The sequence below is a fragment of the Scyliorhinus canicula genome, chromosome 2 (genome assembly GCF_902713615.1).
Source record: "Scyliorhinus canicula chromosome 2, sScyCan1.1, whole genome shotgun sequence".
Classification (NCBI taxonomy): Eukaryota; Metazoa; Chordata; class Chondrichthyes; order Carcharhiniformes; family Scyliorhinidae; genus Scyliorhinus; species Scyliorhinus canicula.
In genome coordinates, this window is record NC_052147.1 from 59592669 (window position 1) to 59618817 (window position 26149).

Below are 26149 nucleotides of genomic sequence, written 5' to 3' on the forward strand. Positions count from 1 at the left end.
TCCCTGACCCGTGCTCTTAATTCTGTGCTGTGTGTAACTGAAGGGCACTGGAGTTGTCTTTGAATTTGTACGGTGAAGTGGGGTGGCAGGAGAAGATGCATGCATTTAGCTGTCAAATAAAATTGGCCTATGGTAAAATAGTCAGTGTTAAATGGGAGAATGACTGGTATGTGGTAGCAGAGGCTGTGGAACAATGTCCCAATATGGTTTGGTTCCATTTGGGAAGGGTGAGCAAATGCATTACCCATTGTGCAATGGATTTATTTACTGGGCAATTACTACTGCCAACTGGATCCACCCCAATATAATTTCCTGCTGCACTTCTACATACATACTCTTTAGTGAATAATTAGATTTGATATTTTTATCATCATGCATATCTTTTCAGTTAAATGCTTTTTGCCATTTGTCTGATCATAGAATTTACAGTGCAGAAGGAGGCCATTCGGCTCATCAAGTCTGCACCAGCCCTTACAAAGAGCACCCTACTCAAGCCCACGTATCTACCTTATCCCCGTAACCCAGTGACCCCCACTTAACCTTTTTGGGCACTAAGGGCAATTTAGCATGGCCAATCCACCTAACCCGCACATCTTTGGACTGTGGAAGGGAAGGAAACCGCAGCACCCGGAGGAAACCCACGCAGACACTGGGAGAACGTGCAGACTCCGCACAAGACAGTGACCCAGCCGGGAATCGAACCTGGAACTCTGGAGCTGTGAAGCAACTGTGCTAGCCACTATGCTACCATGCTGCCCTGTTACAATTCTATCCCCAATAAAAAACTGCAGTTGTGTATTTAAAAGTAACTGCATTAAATCTGGGATTCGACTGCAGAATCTTTTTTGATCTCTCTCATAATTTAAAGCATTGCCTAGAAAACTTTACTTTTGGAAAACTGAATACATTTCTCAATGACCTCTGAAATCTAGCCAAAAAACAATCGGACTCTGACCATCCAAGGTTTGGAGGAAAAAAGGAAAATTACTAGAGCCTCTAATTAGATGGTGACTGGACACAGTGAAAGTTTTCACTGATCTGGGAAAGCCATTGTGGATTTGTAGACAATAGGACTTGTCTGATGAACCTGTTTGAATCCTTTTTGAAAAGGTGACTGAAGTAGTGGAAATGTCGATATATTTTACCTGTATGGACTTTTGATAACATCCCCCATAATTAACGGAATTGAAGGCAGATTATTGACCTGGTTAGCATTATAGGATAAACAGGAGGAGACAGAGTAAGGATAATGAGCAGATACTCCAATTGGCAGAATGTGATTAATGGTATCACGCATGGTCCTTAACTGTTAACCATATTTATTAATGATATGGATACAGAAAATAAGAGTAGGCCATTTGGCTCATTGAACCTGCTGGTTCTATTCAGGCTGGTCCTATATTCCTCTATCTCAACGTTAGACTCCCATGCTCTCCTCGTACCCCATGACATCTTGGGAATCTAGAAATCTACTCAATTTCTTCTTAAGTATATTCAGTAATTTTTCCTCCACAGCCTCTTCTGGTAGAGAATTTTGCATGTTCGCTACCCTCTGAGTGAAGAGGTTTCTCATCTCAGACCTAAATGGCCGAACCCATTTCCTGTGACCTGTTGAGCAAGGCGCCCCCGCAAGAGGGAACAACATCTTTGCACCCAGACTGCCCAGTCCTGTCAGAATTTTAAAACGTTTCAATTAGATCTTCTAAATTCCAGGCCCAGTTGACTTGATCTGTCCTCGTACGGCAACACTGGCATCCAAGAAATCGGTGAGGTGAATCTTCGCTGCAGTCCCTCTATGGCAAATATACCCTTCTTTAGACAAAGAGACCAAAATTGCACACAACACTTGAGTTGTGGTCTCACCAAGACCCTGCACAGCTGCAGTGACATCCTTGCTCCTGTATTCAAATCCTGTTGCAATAAAGGCCAACATTACATTTGCCTTCCTAACTGCCTGTTTTATACCTGCATGCTTGCTTTCAGTGCCAGCCTCCCCGGACAGGCGCCGGAATGTGGCGACTAGGGGCTTTTCACAGTAACTTCATTGAAGCCTACTCGTGACAATAAGCGATTTTCATTTTCATTCATATACTAATACCCTGCCATTCTGTTTCTCCATCTGAAGTGGATAACTTCACATTTATCCACGTTATACTGCATCTGCCGTGTATTTGTCCACTGGCTCAACTTGTCTAAATCACTTGAAGCCTCCTAACATCCTGCTCACTGCTCTCCTTCCCACCAAGTTTTGGGTAATTAGCCAACTTCAAACTATTTGTTTTGGATGAGTGAACCAAATGTTTGATGTATGATATGAATAGCTGGGGCCCAAGCACAGAAACCTACGGGGCCCCAATAGTCACCTCTTCCACTTTGAAAAAGACCCATTTATCTTTGTTACTTGTCTGCAAACAAATTCTAATCCCCTGCACTTTAATGTTGCACACTAACCTCTTATCTGGGCTTCATCAAGAGCTTTCATAAGAACTGGGAGGAGTAGGTCATCTGGCCCTTCGAGCCTGCTCCGCCATTCAATGAGATCATGGCTGATCTTTTGTGGACTCAGTTCCGCTTTCCCGCCCGAACAGCATAACCCTTAATCCCTTTATTCTTCAAAAAGCTACCTATCTTTATCTTAAAAACATTTAATGACGGAGCCTCAACTGCTTCACTGGACAGGGAATTCCATAGATTCACAATCCTTTGGGTGAAGAAGTTCCTGTGAAGCTCAGTCCTAAACCTACTTTGCCTTATTTTGAGGCTATGCCCCCTAGTTCTGCTTTCACCCGCCAGTGGAAACAACCTCCCCACATCTATCCTATCTATTCCCTTCATAATTTTATATGTTTCTATAAGTTTCCCCCCCATCCTAAATTCCAATGAGTACGGTCCCAGTCTACACAACCTCTCGTCGTAATCCAACCCCCTCAACTCTGGGATTAACCTAGTGAATCTCCTCTGCACACCCTCCAGCGCCAATATGTCCTTTCTCTGGTAAGGAGACCAAAACAACACAATATTGCAGATGTAGCCTCACTAACACCATATACAGTTGCAGCATAACTTCCCTCGTCTTAAACTCCATCCCTCTAGCAATGAAGGACTGAACTCCATTCATCTTCTTAATCACCTGTTGCACCTGTAAACCAACTTTTTGTGACTCATGCACTAAGATACCCAGGTCCCTCTGCACAACAGCATGTTTTAATATTTTATTTAAATAATCCCTTTTGCTGTTATTCCTACCAAAATAGATAACCTCATTTGCCAGACCCTAGCCCATTCACTTAAATTATCCAAATCCCTCTGCAGACTGTCAGTATCCTCTGCACGTTTTGCTTTATCACTCATCTTCGTGTCGTCTGCAAATCTGGACACGTTGCACTTGGTTCCCAACTCAAAATCATCTATGTAAATTGTGGGGCCAACACTGATCCCTGAGGAACACCACTAGCTACTGATTGCCAACCAGAGAAACACCCATTAATTTCTACTCTTTGCTTTCTATTAATTATATTCTGAGCAAGTTTCCTCTCATAATCTATCTTACTCTTCTTTATAGCTTTTTTTAAGGAACTTTCTGTTGCCCCCTAAAGATTTCCCAATCCTCTAGTCTTCCACTAATCTTTGCCACTTTGTATGTTTTTTCCTTCAATTTGATACTCCCTTATTTTCTTCGATATCCACGGTCGATTTCCCCCTCTTTCTACCGTCCTTCCTTTTTGTCGGTATAAACTTTTGTTGAGCACTGTGAAAAATCGCTTGCAAGGTTCTTCACTGTTCCTCAACTGTTACACCATAAAAGTCTTTGCTCCCAGTCTACCTTAGCCAGCTCTTCTCTCATCCCATTGTAATCTCCTTTGTTTAAGCACAAAACACTAGTGTTTGATTTTACCTTCTCACCCTCCATCTGTATTTTAAATTCCACCATATTGTGATCGGTCCTTCCGAGAGGATCCCTATGAGATCATTAATCAATCCTATCTCATTACATAGGACCAGATCTAGGATCGCTTGTCCCCTCATAGGTTGCATTACATACTGTTGTCGGAAACTATCGCGAATATATTCTATCAACTCCTCAAGGCTGCTGTGACCGACCTGGTTAAACCAATCGACACGTTGATTAAAATCCCCCATGATAACTGCTGTACCATTTCTACATGCATCAGTTATTTGTTTGTTTATTGCCCGCCCACCATAATGTTACTATTTGGTGGCCTATAGACTACTCCTATCACTGACTTTTACGCCTTATTTTTCCTGATTTCCACCCAAATGGATTCAACCTTATCCTCCATAGGACCGATGTCATCCCTCACTACTGCCCGGATGTCATCCTTAAATAACAGAGCTACACCACTCTCTTACCATCCACTCTGTCCTTCCGAATAGTTTGATACCATTGGATATTTAATTCCCAGTCGTGACCATCCTTTAACCATATTTCAGTAATGGCCACTAAATTATAATCATCAACTCATTTACCTTATTCCAAATACTACGAGCATTCAGGTAAAGTAAAAAATGTTGGCTTTACACCTCCATTTTGAATCTCAACACCTCTATCAATAACCTCTCTCAAGTTATTTTTCCCTCTTAACTTTTCTCCTAATTTTCCTTATCGTTGAACACATATCTTCATGTATTAATCTTCTGAAAATCTAAATAGACCGCATCCACTGGCCATCCTTCGATCTGCAGGGACTGTTACAGAATCTAAAGAACTTTGGAAGATGGCAACCAATGCATCCTTCAATGTAGATTATAGGCCCTGGGGATTTATCAGCCCCATTAATTTCCCAAGCATCCTTCAGTAATATTAATTTCCTTCAGTTCCTCCATCTCACAAGACCCTTGGTTGCTAAGCATTTCTTGGAATTTTTTGTGAAGACAGAACTAAAGTAGTTTCATTGCTCTGCCATTTCCTTGTTCTGTGCTATAAATTCTCATTTTTTGGACTCTAAGGGACCTGCATTGTCTTCACAAATCTTTTTCTTTTCATATCCTTGCGGAAGCTTTTACAGTCCCCTTTTGCTTGCAGGTTTTCTCTCATGTTCTATTTTCCCTCTCTTGGTCCTTTGCTAAATTTTGAAGTGCTCCTAATCCCCAGGCTTGCAAATTTTTTCTAGCAGCTTTATATTGTGGTTCTTTTGCTCTAATCCTGTCCTTAATTTACTTTGTAAATTGGGCTGCTTTTCTTGTGTTTTTGCACCACAATGTAATCATTTTGCATCATTGCAATGTATATATTAGTTCCTTAAATATGATCCATCGCCTATTCAATGTTGCTGTTCCCTAAAGGACCCGGACAACAAGATTATTAATTAGCCCCATCCCATTGCATAATACCCGATTATACTAAAATAATCTTGTACACACTCCAGGAATTTATCCCGCACGGTATTGTTGCTACTTTGGTTTGCCCAATCGATGTGTATTGGATGATGGGATGGCGAGCCACGTGTCCAATTCTGATGATGAGAAAAGGATGGGTTACTTTTATCAAAAAAATGTAGATGGAAGTGCAAAATCACATATTAACAGATTAAGTGAATGAAATAAACTCTGCAAATGGATTTCAACATATGCAAGTGTGATTATTTTTTGGTCCTAAAAAGGATAAGTGTTTCTAAAGGGTAAGTTACAAAGAGTGAAGGTCCAAAATAGGTACCGATAATAATCAAAAATGGCAATACCCAGTGGACACCTGACACTGGAGGCCAGAGGAAGCAGTTGGGGGTTAGAGTCAGAGGGGAGGTGAAGGGGATAGCTGAACATAAAGGTTAGAGGAGATTTACAGGGCTGGGTGTTAACCATTAATTAAAGTCCCTGTATTCTGAGCCAGAATCTGCCAAGGTGTCAGCAAAGTTAAAAGGTCAGGTGAGTGGAAGACGTACTTCTATTGCAGTGGTTCTCAAACTGGGGTCTAGCGCGACTTTCTCAGGACCATGAAATAATATGAAAGCACTGACTTAACAGAGTTGGCTTAATGCGTGGGCGACCACCCTGGGTGCCGTTATCAGGGCTTGAAACTCCTCTTGATACGTGTGGCTATTCCTTTTCTTCAGTGAAACCCTTCATCCGCTCCCATAAGGGCAATTATCTAATATTTGCTCCCTGAAGTACAAGAGGTGCACGACCGACACAAAAGTTGATTTAGTTTTTTTACATTATTTCAAGGGATGCAGGCTAGCCGGCATTTATTGCCCATTCCTAATTGACCACAAGGTGGTGGTGGTGAGCTGTCGTCTTGAATTACTGCAGTCCATATAGTGTCGGTAGATGCACTAGGATTTGATCCAGCAACCGTGAAGGCATGGCAATGTATTTCCAAGTCAGGATTGTGTGTGGCTTGGAGGGGAAGTTGCAGGCGGTGGTGTATACATGCTTCTGCTGCTGTTGTCCTAGGCGGTAGAGGTTGTGGATCTGGAAGGTGTAGTCCAAGGAGTCTTAGTGAGTTGCTGCAGTGCATCTAGTAGATGGTACACACTGCTACCACTGTATTGGTGGTGGAGGGAGTGAATGTTTAAGGCTGCTTTGCCCTGGATGGTGTCGAGCTTGAGTGTGGGAGCTGCAATCATCCAGGCAAGTGAGGAATGTTCACCTGACCTGTGCCTTTGTAGATAGTGGACAGGCTTGGGGAGGGGTTTAAGGAGTTAATCATCACAGGATTCAGTCTCTGGTCTACTCTTGTAGCCTTCCTATTTATATGCTCGGTCCAGTTAGTTTCTGGTCAATGGTAATCCGCATGATGTGATTCAGCTATAATACCATTGAATGACATCGGCGATCATCAGACCTGGCTGGTCCATATCAAGCACTTCTAGGCCCTTTATCATCTGCCAAAATTGCCCATTACTCTAGAAATATTGTGGAGAGAAAAAAATAATCCCCAATTTATTTTATCCACTGGCCAGTCCTTTCACCTGCAACAACGCGCCAGTTCCCTTCAGCTTCAACACGCATGCCAAATGGCGTGTCTAAAATCAAAAGTCAGTTCCGCTACCTCCGTTCCACTCTACCCCCGCCGCTTCCTTTGCATTGTGCACAAATTCTGCCCTGACTCTGTCCATACCCTAACCCTGGATTCCATCTTCTTTATTAACTTTTCTCTTTGCGCCTTCCTTCTTTCTCCAAGCTCATTTGGCCATGAGACTTGCCTGTTTTGATTATATTCCCATTCGGAACGCGTATCTTCCTTCAGTGAAAATGGTTTCCTCTTAAATATTATCACCCTCCTGTTAAATGTTATCTCCCTCCTGTTAAATGTTATCTTGACACCATTCTTTAAAACCGCCCTTGCAATCTCTCTAACCTCACTTTCTTCAAGTTTTTGAAAGACCTCAAATCCATGCCCATCTTCCCGATAATCACAAACTTGAATCCACTCCAATTCGATTTATGCTGCTCCTCCAATATTGAAATGCCCCGAACAGAAGCCACAAATTACATCCTTTGACTGTGGTGCATTCTCTCTCCTCGCCCCGTCTGCAACTTTTGATACGATTGACCTTCTTCAAAATCTCTCCCGTGTTATCGAACTGTCCTGATCCCACTCCTGTCAATCAAGCGACAACTACAACAATTATGAATCTTTCCACTATCTACCTCTGGTGTCCCATAAAGATCCATCCTTTGATCCTTTCCTTCATTTTCATGCTGCTAGTTGGTAAGAGCTTCCAACATGTATATTATACTGGTGAGACTAAGCTCTATCTTTCCACAATATCCTCCGATTACTTTATTGGACTAATAATTCAGAGGCCTGGACTAAAGACCCAACAATATAAATTCAAATTATACCTCAGCAGCCCCGGGGAATTCAAATTCAATTAATCAATAACATTTTAAATAAAAAGCTCAGTATTGGGAGCCATGAAACTATTTTTTCCCTATACTCTCGCTTCCTCCCCCCCCCCCCCCCCCCCCCCAAAGTCCAATTCACTAAGGTGCAGGAAAACCATCAGTGATTCTTCCGCCTATCCTTGGGTTAACTGTACTGCAGACCTTCAGTCAGAAAAACCACCTTTCATCACACTTTTTTTTCTCCAATTTTGTATCCGTGCTGCTGCTTCTCTCTCTCCTCTCCCCCCCCCCCCTTCCCTTCATCGAACACCTTTTGGAAGCTTAATTGGTTCTAGTTTCCTGTACTTGAGTTCTATATTTAAAAGGAAGGTAGAACATAAACTGCCTGATATTCCAGCACTATGCTAATGATTTTGTAAATGTTACAGCGCCTCTGCCATCTCTTCCCCAACTTTTAATGTACACAAATACAATTTATCCAAACTTAATTTTGATTTGGTTTCATCAATTATCTTCTACCCATCATAGGTTTTTTAAAAATATATAATTTTTAAAGTGTCCTACCTCCCAACGGCAAAGTGATAATTTCTACAATTTAACCGTGCGAGTTTATGTGCATCTCTCCGTGGCACTGGTCCTTATCTGATTTTTATTTTGTGTTTTAGAATACTTTACTATTTTCTTTCATCATCATCATGCGTGCTCGACCCAAAGGTAAGTCTTTGCTGCTCTTATTTCACTCTAAACTAGCACCACAACGGAAGATAATGGCTACCATTGAAAACCACTCATGGTGGGATCAGCACAAATAAACACCAACAGCGTGGACAAAGGACCAATCCTTTGGCAAGGAGTCTGCCTTCTCAGGTCGCCGTCCAGAGAATCCCTATATACATTACACACGTACATACAAGCTTGGCCGTTATCAAACGAATACGATGTGGAATACACAAACCATGAACAGGAAAGCTAAAGAAATGGAAAGGGAGCAATTAAACATCCTATTTAGGTTATATTATGTATGGTGGTGAGTTACCGACTTCATGAGTGATAAAGCGAGAATGAAGAGGTAAAGAAAGGAACAAGAAATAACAGTAATGCTAGACAAGGAATCTGCCACATGCATGAGAAGAGGGTCAGACTGATGAGTGAAACTAAAGGGTCAGCCGGTAGACATTACCGTCATTCAAGTATATATGCTCACAAGTGAACGCCCAAGTGATGAAATGCATTAGAGCTAATCAACTGGCGTAAAGAGCTATGTGGTCGTTATGGGTGATTGGGACAGTGTTGCTGAAGGAAGAGTTGGCAGAAGTAGGGCCGTATGGACTTGGTAAAGAAGCAAATGAGGCCACAACGGTTAATCTTTGCGGAAGAAACAATAACAAGTACACGGTTGAGGCATAATAAGACAATGTCCATGGAAACTGTTTGGCGCGTCAGGAAGATTTGACTATAATAATGAGACAAAGGTACAGGAATAGCGTCAAGAACTCAACTAGGGAGCCTATCATAATTTCATTAAAATGGAACAGTACTCTGGCGAAGATCATCCAAAGTGGAATGCATAAACAGCAGACCTAAGAGTGGTTTCTTTTAATATTCTTTGACAATTTAATTTTGTTTTTCTTTGCCTTCTAGTTTTGTTGATGTAGTTCCTACTGTGTTCCCTTTAGTCATCCCGTTTTTGTTTTCTTAGTTTGCCTTTTTTCTTCAGTTTAAATGTTGCCATTTCACAGACGAACTTGCTTTTTAGTGATTTCCATTTATCGTGGACAATCTTGACCACTATTTTAAATGTTTCCCACTATTGCTCTATTTCTTATTTCCTAAATAATCTGCAATGCCCAAATTATGCTGACAACTAATTTAAGATCATCGAGGGTCACAGTATGGCACATTTGCGTGTACTGGAAGCTACAAGTACTAATACATAGGGCCCTAGTCTTTGAAACACGTTTCAGCTAAACAAAGTAAGTGATAGTCATTTCCTGATTCAATCCCCAGGGCAATGCATGGAGTCAAGCTGTTTGGTTCAAATTTCCAACCATGCTTGGTACTTAACTGTCAGTTACTATCAACTGGCACATTCTCCATGGCAACCACTCTACCAATGAGTCCACTTGCCAACCCATCAGCACACTCTTCTCGTAGAATATAAATTGGTATTTTCCTCATACTGGTATTCTTGCAAGGTGTCCTGATGAGTGCAAGAATAAAAGCTTTGACATGCATGTCTTTTTTCAGCATAAATATTGGGCAAAGATTAAAGTTTATTCTAGGATCAGTGTGAATCAAAGCCAGGTGTGAAATTTGCTGCAGGGCAAAAATCAAATAAAGATGGAATTTGGTGATCACAATAGATAAAAGTCAACGGTAGAGGGACCAAACTTTTGATCATCACAACCAGATTGTGGGAGAACCAAGGATGGGAATGAGTCACAGGCCAGGAATCAGCCAATCTGGGTGAAGTAGAAGATTGCATTTTTAAAAGCATGAAAATCATACATGAAAATAATACGCTTTTATTGTCACAAGTATGAAGTTAATGTGAAAAGCCCCTAGTCGCCACATTCTGGCGCCTGTTCGGGTAAGCTGGTACGGGAATTGAACCCGCGCTGCTGGCCTTGTTCTGCATCATAAATCAGCTGTCTAGCCACTGAGCTAAATGATGGAAATAAACATATCACAACACTTGCTTCCCAACTGTCATTTACTTTGCCATATACTCAGATCACATTTTGTTGATCGACTCAAAGTAAAACTGCAGCAAATTCAAATATTGGAAAAACATCAAGAAAACCTAAACAAATAAGACCCAAGAGAGAACAACCGATCCTGAAACTCAATCTGGGGTAAATTCAAAACTAATCTGCAGAAACTCAGATGACTCCCTCAGGAAACGATGGAAAGAGTTTGTATTGATTCATTCAAATGCAAATTAACTTTAATTCAGAAAATAACAATTTGGAATTCAGCATAAAATGTTATTTGAGGCATGTGTTAAATATAAATAGTATATTTTGCAGGCAAAAGCACTCGGCTTTTCATTGCATCATTTCTGGGTCTATTCTTGTCTGAAGGATAAGAAACTGATTGTGATTACTCAACAATTCCATCATTATGCTGCCATACAACTATCAGGCCAACTAGATCTTTATCATCTAACAATTCCCATGTTCCCAACTGCCCTTGGTGTTGCCTAACTATCCGTTCTGCTCTTCATTTCAAATTAGCATAAAGTTATTACTAGCATTGTCACAAATTATTTTATTTGTTGATCTTGGACAGACTGATTCAATCAAGTTGAAGCAGAGAAAGGAAAAATCACAATGCTTTGTCAAAAAAATTTAACTCAAGTTGGACTTGCAAGATTGTCGAGGATGATTCTTGCTCCAGGAATTAAGATATGTAATCTTTCACCTTGATGTTTAACAAATGATTTGGCAATTCCTTTAAATTATAAATTCATTCTCAATTTATTTTTATGTAGCGTACTAAATTATAAATATAGAAGTATATATTTTTTTTAGCAGCTCATTACAATTGCTATTAGCGGAAAATGAAAAGAACACAATAAATAAAGCAGGAGTAGACCATATGGCCCAACCTGCCTGCTCCATAATTCAATAGGATTATGGGCTGCAGTTCTAATTTCTCGCCCACTCCCCATATCCCTTAATTCCCTGAGACACCAGAAATCTGTCTACAAGAACAGGAATTTAACCCATGCAATTAATGTTAAATGTTTTAAATGCAAGATCAATTCTAAGGACTGATCTTTAGTGTTTTCACAAGTTGGATCATTACGCCATTCTCTGACCACTCTTGTGGATGATCTTGTGGACAAGTGGGCTGTGCCTGATTGAACACTTCAACAGTTATGCTAAACTTGGATTCAGGCTTTACAATCTTCTAAACATTTTTGATGTAAAAAAATTCTCACGGGCAATTGGGAATGGGCAAAAAATGCTGGCCATGTCAATTAATAATAAAAAAACTCCCTATCAAACCAGTTAATTAAAAATAAAAATGTGAATATTAAAAAGTTTGATATTTTCTGTCAACTGTGCCAAATATCTAAAATATAACTCAATTAGACTTTTAACCTGCCAGCTTAACTACGTAATTTTACTGAATGCTGCTAACTTTAAACTTAGTTTTGTCATTATTTAACACAAGTGATTTATGCAGAGCTGTGTAAAATTTTTAAAGTGAAATTAATCATTTGAAATTAATGTCGATCAAAACTCTGAAGCTTTGTCTTCATTCCATCTGATCACAAGGAGTGATGGTAATCAACATGATTCAAAAGTTAAATGTTGATTGACTCATGCAATTGCTTATACTTAATTAGCAAACGTTTACATGCTTCATTGCCTACAGCAAACTAAATTGACCCAGTAAAACAGATGGTGGTAAAATATCAGAATAGGCCTATTCTTTAAAATGTACTTTGGCATAATTCTGTCTTGTAGGGAAATACATACAATTTCACATTGGGTTTGATTTTTGAAAGAAAGAGAAGGAAACTGGAGGCATAATACTTTTTATGCAAAGTATGATTCCTTCAACTGGAGGGGGGCTAATTTCAGTGGGTTGAAAAGTTACCCCGGTGGATTAAAATCAAAGATTGACTAGTAAAACAGCAGTTGAGCAATGAGAGGCCTTCAAAGAGGTAAATTGGGTACATCTAGACACCTTTCCATGAGGGGATGTAGTAGGCATCCTGGATGACTGCAATTATAAAGACTAAAATTAAACAAATAAAGCTTATGATGTCAGGTTGATAACTCGTCAAGACATTCTGACTGAATACAAGTACAGAGTGAACTGAAGAAGAAAATCAAGACAAAAATAGTGTATGAGAGAATAGTTGGTAATATAAAAGGGCATCCAAAACTTGTCTATAAATATGTATAAAAACAGTCCAAACGTGGGGTCAATTGGGGTTTGAAAATTAGATCTTGTGGAGAGCAGAGAGCATGCCTGAGGCCCAAATGAGCATTTTTCATCTGTCCTCATTAAAGAAAGGAATGTTGCCAATGTCACAGTAAAGGAGTAGGTAGTAGATAAATTGGATCGGACAAAAATAGGCACAAAGAAGGTACTTAAGCCGGCACTCTAATTGAAGGGTCGCCCAGTCACTATGGGATACATCTTGGGTTCCTTAGAAAAATACAGGCGGAAGAGGCTTTTGGCCACAATCTTCCAATCCTCCTTAAATATGGAAGTAGAGCTATAGGAGAGCAAATATTATACTGCTGTTCAAGGAAACCAAGCTATTACAGGCCAATAGCTTAGAGATGGAGATAAGCTTGGAGATACTTTGAAACATTAATCCAGGACACAATTAATTGGCACTTGGAAATATAAGGGTGAATAAATGAAAGCCAGCACAAATTTGTTACTGACCAATCTTGTTTGACAAATGAATTCTGAGGTGTGAGGATGGATTAGCATGGTACAGCTGATGTCAAGACATTTGATACAGTGCCTCAAAAGATCTGCTGGCAAAATTGAAGCCCATGGAATTGATTAGATACAAAATTAGTTGAGGAAAACATTTCAGCAGCGGTAAACATTTTTTCTAGGAAAGAATGAAGAAATAATGCATTTATACTAACCATAGTCCAGGGTTCAGTGTTAGAACCACTGCTTTTTGAATATGGATCAAGAACCTGAACTTGAGTCAAGAAGGAAAAAATTCAAAGTTTCCATATAACACAAAATACAAATGTTGTAAACAATGAGAAGTATACTAACAGAAGTATGAAGTGATTCATTTTGGTAGTAAAAATGAAGAGAGGCAATACTAACTTGATAGCACAATTTTAAAGAGCTGCAGGAACTGAGACCGGGATGTATAAAGTTTTTTTGAAGGTGACAGAACAAGTTGAGACAGCTGTTGAAAAGGAGATGTGATATATATTATATAAATAGAGGCATTGGTTCCAAAAGCAAGGAAGACAGTGCACTTTAGAAACAATGGTAATAGCATAAAGAGTGCTAAAATTTAATAGCATGGAACTAGGGATGAAATACTTTAGTTATGCGGAGGAACTATAGGAATTAGATATAGATATAGAACAGTACAGCACAGAACAGGCCCTTCGGCCCTCGATGTTGTGCCGAGCAATGATCACCCTACTTAAACCCACGTAACCCGTATACCCGTAACCCAACAATCCCATTAACCTCACACTACGGGCAATTTAGCATGGCCAATCCACCTAACCCGCACATCTTTGGACTGTGGGAGGAAACCGGAGCACCCGGAGGAAACCCACGCTCACACGGGGAGGACGTGCAGACTCCGCACAGACAGTGACCCAGCCGGGAATCGAACCTGGGACCCTGGAGCTGTGAAGCATTGATGCTAACCACCATGCTACCGTGAGGCTCCATGAATTGGAGTTGTTCTCCTTTGAGGAAATAAGGTAAAAGGAGATTTGATGCGGTAAATAAGGAGAAATTTTCACCTGTGGCAGAAGGGTTACTAGTCACATTTAAGGGTGTGGACAAAAGAATTGGAGGCAAAATAACAGCTGGTTGTGTATTCCCCTTAGAGATCTGCACTCTGGGTGGCAACAATTCAATACATTTTCAAATACTTGGAAAGGAAAAAATGAATGGGATATGGGATAAAGCAGGTAATGGGGATTAATTGGAGAGCAAAATTTTTCATACAAGAAAATAATGGCTATAGCACATGCTTCTTTATTGTTTTATTTATAAAAGTAAATTTTATCACTGACCTGCTGTTTCAGAGACAGCATTTCAGGTGTCTGTTGTGATGATAATTATAGGAAGCATAACTGGGCAGAGGTTAAGTGCCAATGGAAACATCCCAAGAGGTAAGCAGATTGCATCTAATTTGATGAAACTACATTCTAAACTGGATTCCCCTTGCTCAAGGTGACATTCATAGAATCATAAAATTTACAGTGCAGGAGGCCATTCCACCCATCGAGTCTGCACTGGCCCTTGGAAAGAGCATCTTACTTAAGCCCACGCTTCCACCCTATCCCCGATATCCAGCAACCCCACCTCACCTTTTGGACACTAAGGGGCAATTTAGCATGGCCAATCCACCTAACCTGCACATCTTTGGACTGAGAGAGGAAACTGGAGCACCCGCAGGAAACCCATGCAGACACCGGGAAGAAGTACAAACTCCACACAGTCAACAGAGGCCGGAATTGAACCCAGGTCCCTGGAGCTATGAAGCAGCAGTGCTAACTGTCGCCCAGAACTTGCTAATGAAGTTACACACTGCCCAGCAACCTCCTTGTTCTGCCAATGCAGTCTATTATAGAAGGTCTGACTTATGGATCACAATGTCAGTAATAAAATTGATTTTTTAAAAAACAAAATTTACAGAGATCACTATTTTTCTATAAAAACGTGTAATACTCAACCAAAAAGTGCTCGGAGCAATGCCAATCTCACTTTCCATCACGCACTAATTTACTCAACAGAGAATATCGTTCCACATACTAAATTTGGCCACTTGCAGCTTTGTGGTTTTATGCTTCCAATTCATATAAACACAATTGTCTAGTTTTGTTATTGTGTTTTATAGGCACTATTCAAGTGTTGTTTTCACATGTTTTCTTTTTACTGGAAGTTTATCTTGTAGTTCAGCAAGTCATCAGCGGTGCCCATAGTATTGTTTCCACCATGATGTAACAGAAGCTGCCGCAGAAGAGATCATACCACCCGTACTGTTGCTATTGCTGATTGGCTGAGATGCTTGCATGGCTTGGCTTTGCAATACTTCCACTGGCTGAGAAGGAATATCATAAAATTTGGGACTGGGTACAGTCTCCCAATCTGTTCCCAAATCAGTCTCTTCATCAGTTACATATTCATCACCACTCTCATCTGTCTGAGCAGCAATATTAGGATCTACCAACTCCATTGAATCTTCAAGATCAGCACTGATTTCGAAAGGTCCGGATCTAAATTCAAAAACATTACAGTTTACACACAATGTACGGAATCTCAAATATTGATTTTCTCTTCTAAGCAATGTTGCAAATTATTACAATCAAATGTACAATTATTCAAATTTATCTATGGCAGTATAGTTTTAAAATATCAATGACTTCTGCTTGCCAATGGATGAAAATCACATTTTGAAATATTGAATATCTGTTCACATGTCTAAAGTACATTTCATTGTGGGCAAATAAAAATCATGATATAGTTTCTCATGTATATTCAATCTGTACCAAAGGAAAATGATACTTGGTGTGAAGTTTACATCTTTCTTCTCTGACCTGCCAAGAGCCAACAGAAGATAACATCTTGAAGGAATATGTTCAGATAAGGGCAGAACCAAAGCAGACATGAAAAGTCTGGAGCTCTCGATATTCAGAAACTATAGGGGACAAGACATTACCAATGCGCATATTCAAACTGAGACTTGAGTGAGGATAATGCAAAGTAGAAATGTAGAGAATTGATCATTTAGTGGGGTAAAGCTTTTCTTAATTCTTTTCTCCAATTTCTTCTAGAAAGATTGGATGCCAATCAAGATTGGAAATCCTGGCTAAATTTATAATGATTCACTCACTACACCTAGTGAGTTACTTTAAAAACATCGCATATATGGCAAGTAATACAATGGTTTTTTCTGACTGGCTGGCTGCAGTCCATGTCTGTTGCATTCACATAGAACATACAGTGCAAGAGGACATTCGGCCCATCGAGTCTGCACCGACCCACTTATGCCTCATTTCCACCCTATCCCCGTAACCAATAACCCCATCTAACCTTTTTGGTCACGAAGGGCAATTTATCATGGTCAATTCACCTAACCTGCAAGTCTTTGGACTGTGGGAGGAAACCGGAGCACCCGGGGAGAACATGCAGACTCCGCACAGACAGTGATCCAGCGGGGAATTGAACCTGGGACCCTGGCGCTGTGAAGCCACAGTGCTATCCACTTGTGCTACCGTGCTTCTCTTTCATGGTAATAATATTATTGTCACAAGCAGGCTTACATTAACATTGCAATGAAGTTACTGTAAAAAGCCCTCAGTCACCACACTACGGCACCTGTTCGGGTACACTGGGGGAAGAATTTAGAATGTCCAATTCACCCAACAAGCATGTCTTTTGGGAATTGTGGGAAGAAACCGGAGCACCCGAAGGAAACCCATGCAGACGCAGGGAGAACGTGCAGACTACGCACAGACAGTGACCCAAGCCAGGAATTGAACCCGGGTCCCAGGCACTGTGAAGCAACAGTGCTAACCACTGTGCTGCCATAAAACACATTCAAAAACACATTTTATATTACTGCCTGTTCCTGCCTATCTGGCTCCAGATGCTGCTTCTCCCTATTCATTGAGCTCGAGCTGTGCACCCCTCACCAACCATCTCTTCTCCACCCCCAAACCAGTTGTGATGTGCTTCCTGTGAAACTATGGGGAAGCATTGGCGCAACAAATACCTCAAGTTCAAAAATGGTATCAGTGGTGTGCATGCCCCTTGCGGACGAATCACACTGGACACTATATTAGTGCACTTGCAAAAAAATGTCTGCTAAAAGTATCATGACATCAATCAGTGTACAATGCTGATTTAACCCAAAACACATTTTCACCTCACACGTGTGAAAGCATGTTCAAGGCCCCACTCAACCTGCTGACTACACCAGCACTATTTAAATAGATCAACAAGTTGAAGGTTAGTTTCTGTTGATTTCTTCTGACTTGCTATGATTTCTACATTGCTATCTGTCTCCCTCCCTTTAGGCAGCTTTCCTTAGGCAGCAAGATGGCGCCGGAGCGAGGCGACTCTCTGCAAGCTCTCCCCAACAGATCCACTTTTAACTTAACTTATACTCGTTCTAACCTTTTAAAAATTAATTCTAAAGCTAACATTATTACTAACCTCTCTCTTTTATCTTCTCTTGCCCCTATTATGTATTCTCATGTATTTTCTTGAATTTTGTTTAATTCCCTTTTCTTCCATGTACTGAATGATCTGTTGAGCTGCTTGCAGAAAAATACTTTTCACTGTACCTCGGTACACGTGACAATAAACAAATCCAATCCAATCCAATCCTTAGCTGCTTAAAATTGCAAAAGTCTACATAGATTGGTGTATAATGTGCTGACGGGCTATTTGCTGAGTTCAAGGCTTCTACAGAAACTAGTTCCTCCTGGACATGGGTGCAATACTAGACACTCCTCTTGGAATACTGCATGACTTAACAGAAAGAGCAGAGGAGCTAGAGAGCAGGTGGGAAGGAGGAAGAATGGATGTAACCTGTAGAACCTCTCTGTTCAGGTTGTTTGGTATTTCACTTGGATGAGTTCTTTACAATCACTGTAACCCCAATTGTCCGACAGTCTTCTATAAAAGCAAAAACAGAAAATGCTGAAATACTCAGCATGTCTAAAGTATAGTTAATGTTTCCAGTTCATATAGCGCTTCTTCAGTGCCAAAGAGGTGGAGAAATGTGATAGATTTTACACTGGGTAGGAATGTATGGAGCAGATGGAGCACGGATTCTTGTTCTGCTATTAACACATTCTGCTATCTTATCTTTGTCACTATCAATACCATCTTTAGTTGTAAACTCCTTTGTCCTGTGCCGATGATATCTTTGTCAAATATCTCCCGAGTCCCACCTATCCCTGACCACCTATTTTGCTTCACAGATTTCCAGAGGTTTGCTAGATTTGGGGAAGATTCCATTTGATTGGAAATAGCAAATGCAACTCCTTCATTCAAAAAAGGGAGGGAGAAAGAAAGTAGAGAACTACAGGTTAAATAGCCTAACATCTATCAGGGAAAATGTTAGAAACTCTTATTAAAGAGATTATGTAGCAGGGCATTTAGAAAAATTCACGGCAATCAAGCAAAGTCAACACTGGTTTTGTGAAAGGAAAATCATGTTTAACCAATTTATTGGAGCTCTTTGAGGCAGTCACATGTGCTGTGGATAAAGGGGAACCGGTGGATGAACTGTACTTACATTTTTGAAGGCATTAGATAAGGTGCTGCATCAAAAATTATTGCTTACAATAAAAGCTCATGGTGTAGGGGGTAACATGACCATGGACAGAAGATTTGTAAGCTAACAGGAAACAGCTACCATAATGTAATGACTGGTGTGCCAGGGATCAGTGCTGGGGCCTTAACCTTTTGTGATTTATATAAATGACTTAGATGAAGTTACTGAAGGTGTGGTTGCAGAATTTGATGGATACAAAAATAGGTTGTAAAGTAAATTGTGAAGAGGACATAAGGAGGCGACAAAGGGACATGGGATAAGTGAGTGGGCAAAGATCAGGCAAATGGAGTATAATGTGGACAAATATAAATTTGAAATCTAAACGGTGAGGTTGCAGAGCACAGATTCCGAGGGATCTGGATGTCCTAGTGCATGAACCACAAAGGGCTAGTATGCAGATAGGAAGCTAATAGAATGTTATTGTTTATTGTGAGGGGAATTGATTAAGAAAGTATGGTTTATGCTTCAGTTGTACAGGGCGTTGGTAAGATCACATCTGGTGTAGTGTACAGTACTGACCTCCCTATTTAAGGAAGGATGTAAATGGATTAAAAGCAGGTCAGAGAAGGTTAACTTGACTAATTCCAGGAATGATTGGACAGGTTAGGCTTGTATTCATTAGAGTTTAGGCGAGTAAGAGACAACTTGATTGAAACCTTTAGGATCTCAAGGGTTCTTGTTAGGGTGGATGTGGATAGGATGTTTCCTCTTGGGGAAGGATCTAGAACTCGTGCCAGTGTTTCAAAATAAGGATTGCTTGTTTAATGAGATGAGGAGAATTTTTTTTTCTCTTGATGGTCATGAGACTTTGGAACTCTTCTTTGTTTCTATTGCATTGTAAAGTTCCAGAGTCTTTGAATGTTTGGAGGTAGAGTTAGATAAATTCTTGTTTAAGAAGGGGGCGAAAGGTTATCAGGGGTAGACAGGAATGTGGGGTTGAGGTTACGATTCGGTCAGCCATGATCTTATTGAATAGCACAGCAGGCTCAAAAGGGTAGAGTGGCTGACTCCTGCTCCTAATTCATATGATAAATACAGTAATACGAGCGAAGATCAAAGGCTAGGAATTCTCCATAGAGTAACTCATCTCCCGGCTCCCCACAAGCATTCACTTGGTCACAATATAAAAGTAAACAGCACCACAAAATAAATGAACCTCCAAAACTAAATTTATAAATGAAACCCTGCCATTTTGTATACACAATCAATTAATCGCTCTTGTACATTTTCTCAATGGCAGTCTCAGTGTGCCTTTGCCTATGCAGTGTTATTCCAGTGATTGCAGGATAGCTGGGAAAGGCTGTTGAATTTCAGTTGCGGGGGACTGCATCAACTCAATATGGGTTCCAGCAATCCAAGCTGGCAGATTCCAAACAACAGCGAGGGGCATTGGTGGATGGCCGGAGAAATGCAGTCTTCCTGAGAGATAACAGGTTTGTGCTCCGTGGAATCACTGCCACTCCCCCAGGGCGGCACCTCCATAATCATCATAACGCAAAGGAGAATTGATTTCTAGACTGTTGGGACACCCTGCACATCTCTTCACATACTGTAAATCTAGTCACAATGGTGGCACTCTGAACTTGTATGAAGAACCTACATCATTATCTTACGTAGATGTTCATAACAGCCATTGCTATTTCTATATTATCTGCTGGTTTTAAAATATTTTCTTTCATCATTTAAAAAATGTTCTTGGGATGTGAGCATTACAAGGCCAATGCATTTACTGCCCATCCTCAATTGCTCAAGAAGGTGGTACTGAGCCAACTTCTTGAACTGCTGAAGTCCATGAGGTGTAGGTATCACACACTAGTATTAAGAAGGGAGTACCAGTATTTTACAAACAGTGCAGATCCAACAATATAGTTTAGTGTGTTGACTTGGAAGGGAACTTGCAGGTGGTGCTATCTCCGTGCATCTGATGCCCTTGTTCTTATAGGCTATGGGTTTGGAAGGGGCTCACAAAATAACCTTGGTGAGTTGATGCAGAGTATCTTGCAGATATTGCACACAGCTGCCACTGTGAACTAGTGGTCAATAGAGTGAACGTTTAAGATAGTGGATGAGGTGCGTTGTACTGGATGGTGTAGAGCTCAAATATTGTTGGAGTTGCACTCGTCCAGGCAAGTAGACAGTATGCACTCATCCAGGCAAGTAGACAGTATTCCATCATACTCTTGACTTGGTTTCTTAAGTGGTGAACAGACTTTAGGGAGTTAGGTGGTGAGTTACTCTATGCAGAATTCCCAGCCTTTGATCTTCTTTTGCATTACAGTATTTATATGGCTAGGACGGTTCAATTTCTGGTAACCCCAAGGATTTTGTTAGTGCAGACTTGAGCGATGGTGATGATATTGAATGTCATGGGGAGATCTCAATTTGATTATCTCTTGTTGGAGATGGTCATTGACTTGCATTTGTGTCGTGTGAACAGTACCTGCCATTCATCAGCCCAAGCCTGAATATTGTCCAGGCTTTCCTTCAGCAGCAAGGAGTTGCGAATTTGTCTGGCTGGTCCAGTTCAGTTTCTGGTCGATGGTAACCCCCAGGATGTTGATTCTGGGGGAATTCATTGGTAATGCCAATGAATGTCATGGGGAGATGGTCAGATTCAGTCAATTGCGATGGTCAAATGCCTTGCACTTGTGTGGCATGTATGTTACTTTCCACTCATCAGCTCAAGCCTGAATGTTGTCTTGCTGCCTATGGACAGAGATTGCTTCAGTATCTGAGGAGTCACAAATTATGCTGAATATTAATCTTCAGCAAGCATCCCCACTTCCGACCGTATGATGGAAGGAAGGTAATTGATGAACCAGTTAAAAATGGTTGCGCATAGAGCACTACCCTGTGGAACTCCTACAGCAAATTCCTAAAGATGAGAAGTCTGGCCTCCAACAACAATATTCCTCTGTATATTCCAACCTGTAGAGATTGTCTCCAGTAGAGACTTAAATTTGTCGTGGCTGATTGAGAGTAGACTGAAGGAGCAGTAGTCATTGATTGGATTTGCCCTGTTTTTGTGGACTGAACATAGTTAGAAAATAACATTGTCGGATAGATGCTAATGTTGTAGCTGTACTGGAACAGCTTTGTTAAGAGCATAGCTAGTTCTGGAGTGGAAGCCTTCAGTGCTGTAGCCCAAATGTGGTCAGGGCCCATTGCATTTGCTGTATCCTGCACCTTCATCCTCTTCTTGATATCATGTGAAGTGAATTAAATTGGCTGAAGAGTGGCATCTATGATGGACCTGGAGGAGGATCAAGATGGACCAGCCAATTGACACTTTTAGCCAAAGATGGCAGCAAATGTTTCAGTTATGTCTTTTGCATTGACATGCTGGGCTCTGCCACTATTGAGGAAGGAAATGTTTTTGGGGCCTCTTCTTCAGGTTAGTTGTTTTATTTTCCAGCGTCATTCACAATTGGAATGCCTGGATGAATGCAGTCCCAAGAATACTCAAGCTTTAAACCATTCAGGACAAAACAGCTGGCTTGATTCGCACCCCTTCCACAAACATGCACTTCCTTCACCACTGAGGCACCGTGGCAGCAGTGTGTATCATGTACAAGATGCACTGCAAGAACTCACCAAGGCTTCAGAGACAGCACTTTCTAAATTCATGGCTGCATAAAGATACCACCTGGAAGTTCCCCTCCAAGTCACTTACCATCCTGACTTTGAAATATATTGGGCGTTGCCGGTTCGGAGAGTCGTCGGAGGGGGGGGTGAATCCGGCACCGGCAAGAATCGTGCCGCGCCGGTTGGCGGCTGCTCGCAGCGGCCCCCCCGGCGATTCTCCAACCCACGATGGGCCGAGGTCCCGTTCACGCCACTCTGTCCCGTCGGCACCCCCCGCCCCGCCGGGTACAGGAGAATCCCGCCCATTGTCTTTCCTTCACTGACATTGGGTTAAAATCCCAGAACTCGCTTCCTAATAGCACTGTGCATGCATCTATTTCACATGGACTGGAACTCACCATTACCTTCTCAGGTGCAATTGGGGATGGGTAATAAATGATGGCCTAGCTAGCGATGCCCACATTCCTTGAATGAATTTTGAAAAACTGGATGTGGCAGGACTGCGTGCTTTGATCTGATCGGTTACTACATTTAAAAGAAATTATTTTTAATTTACCACGCCATCCTTTGATGCTTCCGTTTACTTTTAATCTCATTATTTAACCATGGAAATGTACTATTTGATGTATCCCATCTTATTTGGTAATTGACCCATCATCACATCTTGCACTTATTTTCCATCAACCCGTTTTCCAGCCAAGTTTTTAACCTCTTTCTTCAAGACCTCAAATGTACTTCTATCTAGGTTATTAGTTCCAATACAGACCATGATCTGGACTGTTCAGTGTGCCTTTCCAGAAGAGGTACTACCTATTTTGCTGAACTTCACATCAGAACCAGGCAAAATACTAATTTGAACATCTAGTCCTAAGTGCAAAAAGGTTGACTATAGATTCTCCCTCTATTATTTTGGCTGTCTATCTGTCTCTTATCTACCAGGTAGAACCTTACTCCACGCTGACCACAATACTGTCGAGAACCACCTCAGTCAATATCCACTGTGTATTTGTCCAATTCCAGCAACTCGAGATCCCTACACCTCTGAATCCCGTCTCCATCTGCTGTAACTGAGAATAGTCATCCAAAACTCTTAACATTACCCTGAAATATCCAGCATTGCTTCTTGGATGATGACATTCTGAAATGTAGTCTAGAAGTCCCTCATCCTTTCAGATTTATTTGTTGTTGTGTTTCTGTTCCAGACTTCATTTTCTAATAGTGCAAATACCCTGTTGTTGACACTCAATTCAAAATGTTCAGCAAAAAGACATTCCATTGAAAAACAAAGCTCAGCAAGAAAGACCCATCCCATGCACGGCTCACTCAGCAAGTTAGGGGTAGACTTAGATTGAAAGAAAGGCTTCCAACTTTGCGGATTTAGAGCATTTTAGAAACAAGCAAAGGGTTTCAAAAAGTTGCTAAAAAGGAAAAAAATAGAATGAGAGTAAACTGCCAGAACAGATTGTAAGAGCTTTTCGACAAGTTTCTTCCGGGTGCTGGTTCCTCCCACAGATGTGCAGGTTAAGTGGGATTACAGGGATAGGGCGAGGGAGGTAGGGTGCTCTTTCAGACTTGATGGGCCAAATGTAACAGACTTGATGGGCCAAATGGCCTCCTGCACTATCGAGTCTATGGATATGAAAAGAATAGTTAAAGTGAGTATTGACCCCTTAGAAGCAGAGGCATGAGGAATAAGGAAATGGCAGAGGCATTGAACAAATATTTTGTTTGTCTTTACAGTTTAAGACATATCTTTCATACCAAAAATTGGCAGTAACCTAGAAGTGAGAAAATTAAGTAATATCAGCAGAGGAAAAAGTGTAGGAGAGGCTTAAGGGACTAAAATTTAACAAACCCCCAGGTCCTGATGGCCTACACCCTTGGACCTAAAAGAGATAGCTACAGAGACAGTGGATGTGCTAGCTATGACTTTCCGAAATTATTTAAATTTGGAAATGGTCCCATCAGATTGGGAGTTGGCAAATATTATGCAGCTTTTCAAGAACGGAGGGAGAAAAAACAGTGAATCATAGACCAGTTAGCCCAACATCAGTTGTTGGGAAATGTTGCGAACTATTATTAAAGAAGTCTTAACAGCATACTTAGAAAAGCATTGCATGATTAGAACAAGCCAGTACGATTTTACAAAATGGAAATCCTATTTTATCAATTTATTGGGTTAGATGAGAAGAAATATTTTCTTGCACATGGTTGTGAATCTTTGGAGCTCTCTTCCACCAGACAGCAGTGGAGGCAAGGTCAATGAATATTTTGAAGGCAGAGGTAGATAGATTTTTGACCAACAAGAGTCAAAGGTTATCGGGGTTAGGTGGATTGTGGAGTTGAGCCACTATCAGATCAGCCATGATCTTACCGAACGGAGGAGAAGGCTTGAGGGGCTGAATGGTCTACTCCTGCTCCATGTTTGTAGGTATGTATTTTTTCAGGATGTAACTCAGTGTAGGTAAAGGAGAACCAGTAGATGGGGTATAATTGGATTTCCAAATTGCATTTGATAGAGTATCATAGAATTTAGAGTGCAGAAGGAGGCCATTCAGCCCATCGAGTCTGCACCGACTCTTGGAAAGAGCACCCTACTTAAGCCCACACCTCCACCCTATCCCTATAACCCCAGATAATCTTTGTTTTGGACACTAAGGGCAATTTAGCATGGCCAATCCACCTAACCTGCACATCTTTGGACTGTGGGAGGAAACTGGAGCACGCGGAGGAAACCCGCGCAGACACGGGGTGAACGCGCAGACTCCGCACAGACCATGACCCAAGCCGAGAATCGAACCTGGGATCCTGGAGCTGTGAAGCAAAGGTGCTAACCACTGTGCTACCATGCTGTCCAGCACTACACAAAATGTTAATAGGCAAGATAAGGGTTCATGGGGTTAGCATGGAGGGGGGATTGGTCAATTGTTAGAAAGCAGAGCTGGTATAAACAGAGCATGTTCAAGTTGGCAGGCAGTGAATAGTGGAGTGCTACAAGGATCAGTGCTGGGCTCTCAGCTATTTACAATTTATGTTAATGACCTGGATGAAGATGATGTATCTAAGTTTGCTGATTATGCAAAGCTGGGTGAAAATGCAAGTTGTGAGGAAGACACAAATATTGCAAAGAGATATGGAAAAATTGAGTGAGCTACAAGATGGCAGATGGAGTTTAATGTTGGGAAGCATGAGGGTTATTCACTTTGGTAAGAATTGAAAAGTTGAATATTCTATAAATGGTCAGAAACTTGTAAGTTCAAAGAGACTTGGGTGCGCTTGTACAAGGAATGCAGAAAGTTGTACAACAAGCAATTAGAAAGGCAATTAGTTGGCCTTTATTGCAAGTAATTGGAGTACATGAAGAAACAAGTCCTGCTACAATTTTGCTGGAAAAACTCAAGTCTGGCAGCATCCTTGGAAAGAAAAACATGGAGTCTGGATGACACTTCAGCTCTAAAGCTTCAGAGTTTTTCCAGAATTTTGTTTCTATTTTGGTCTTCCAAACATCCTCCAGAGGTTAGAGGCATCAGTGACTGATCCGTGTTATTAACTATCACCTGTATATCTCACTTACAGGTGTCCTTGGACGCCCAGGAGATAGTGACTCAATGACCGATTCAGTATACAGGTCTCTGTGTAGATGGCTGCCATCTATCAGATGAACATGGCCAGCACAGATTCCTTTTTAGTAGAATCCAGTATTTTCCCAGTCTGGGTGCT

The 26149-nt window shown here is 41.1% G+C and overlaps 1 protein-coding gene across 2 annotated transcripts in view; it reads right to left on the reverse strand.

Moving 5' to 3' along the window:
* Positions 1 to 14509: 14509 nt before the first annotated feature.
* The window catches only part of atg14 (autophagy related 14), a 47320-nt gene continuing 35680 nt past the window's right edge, over positions 14510 to 26149 (reverse strand). The window contains exon 10 of one of the 2 annotated variants that reach the window (XM_038779413.1): positions 14510 to 15773. In XM_038779413.1, the coding sequence (XP_038635341.1) occupies positions 15464 to 15773 (310 nt within the window). In that variant the 3' untranslated portion in view covers positions 14510 to 15463. Of the gene's footprint in view, positions 15774 to 17772; positions 18181 to 26149 lie in introns of those variants that run through there. The other variant, XM_038779422.1, reaches the window with a different exon arrangement.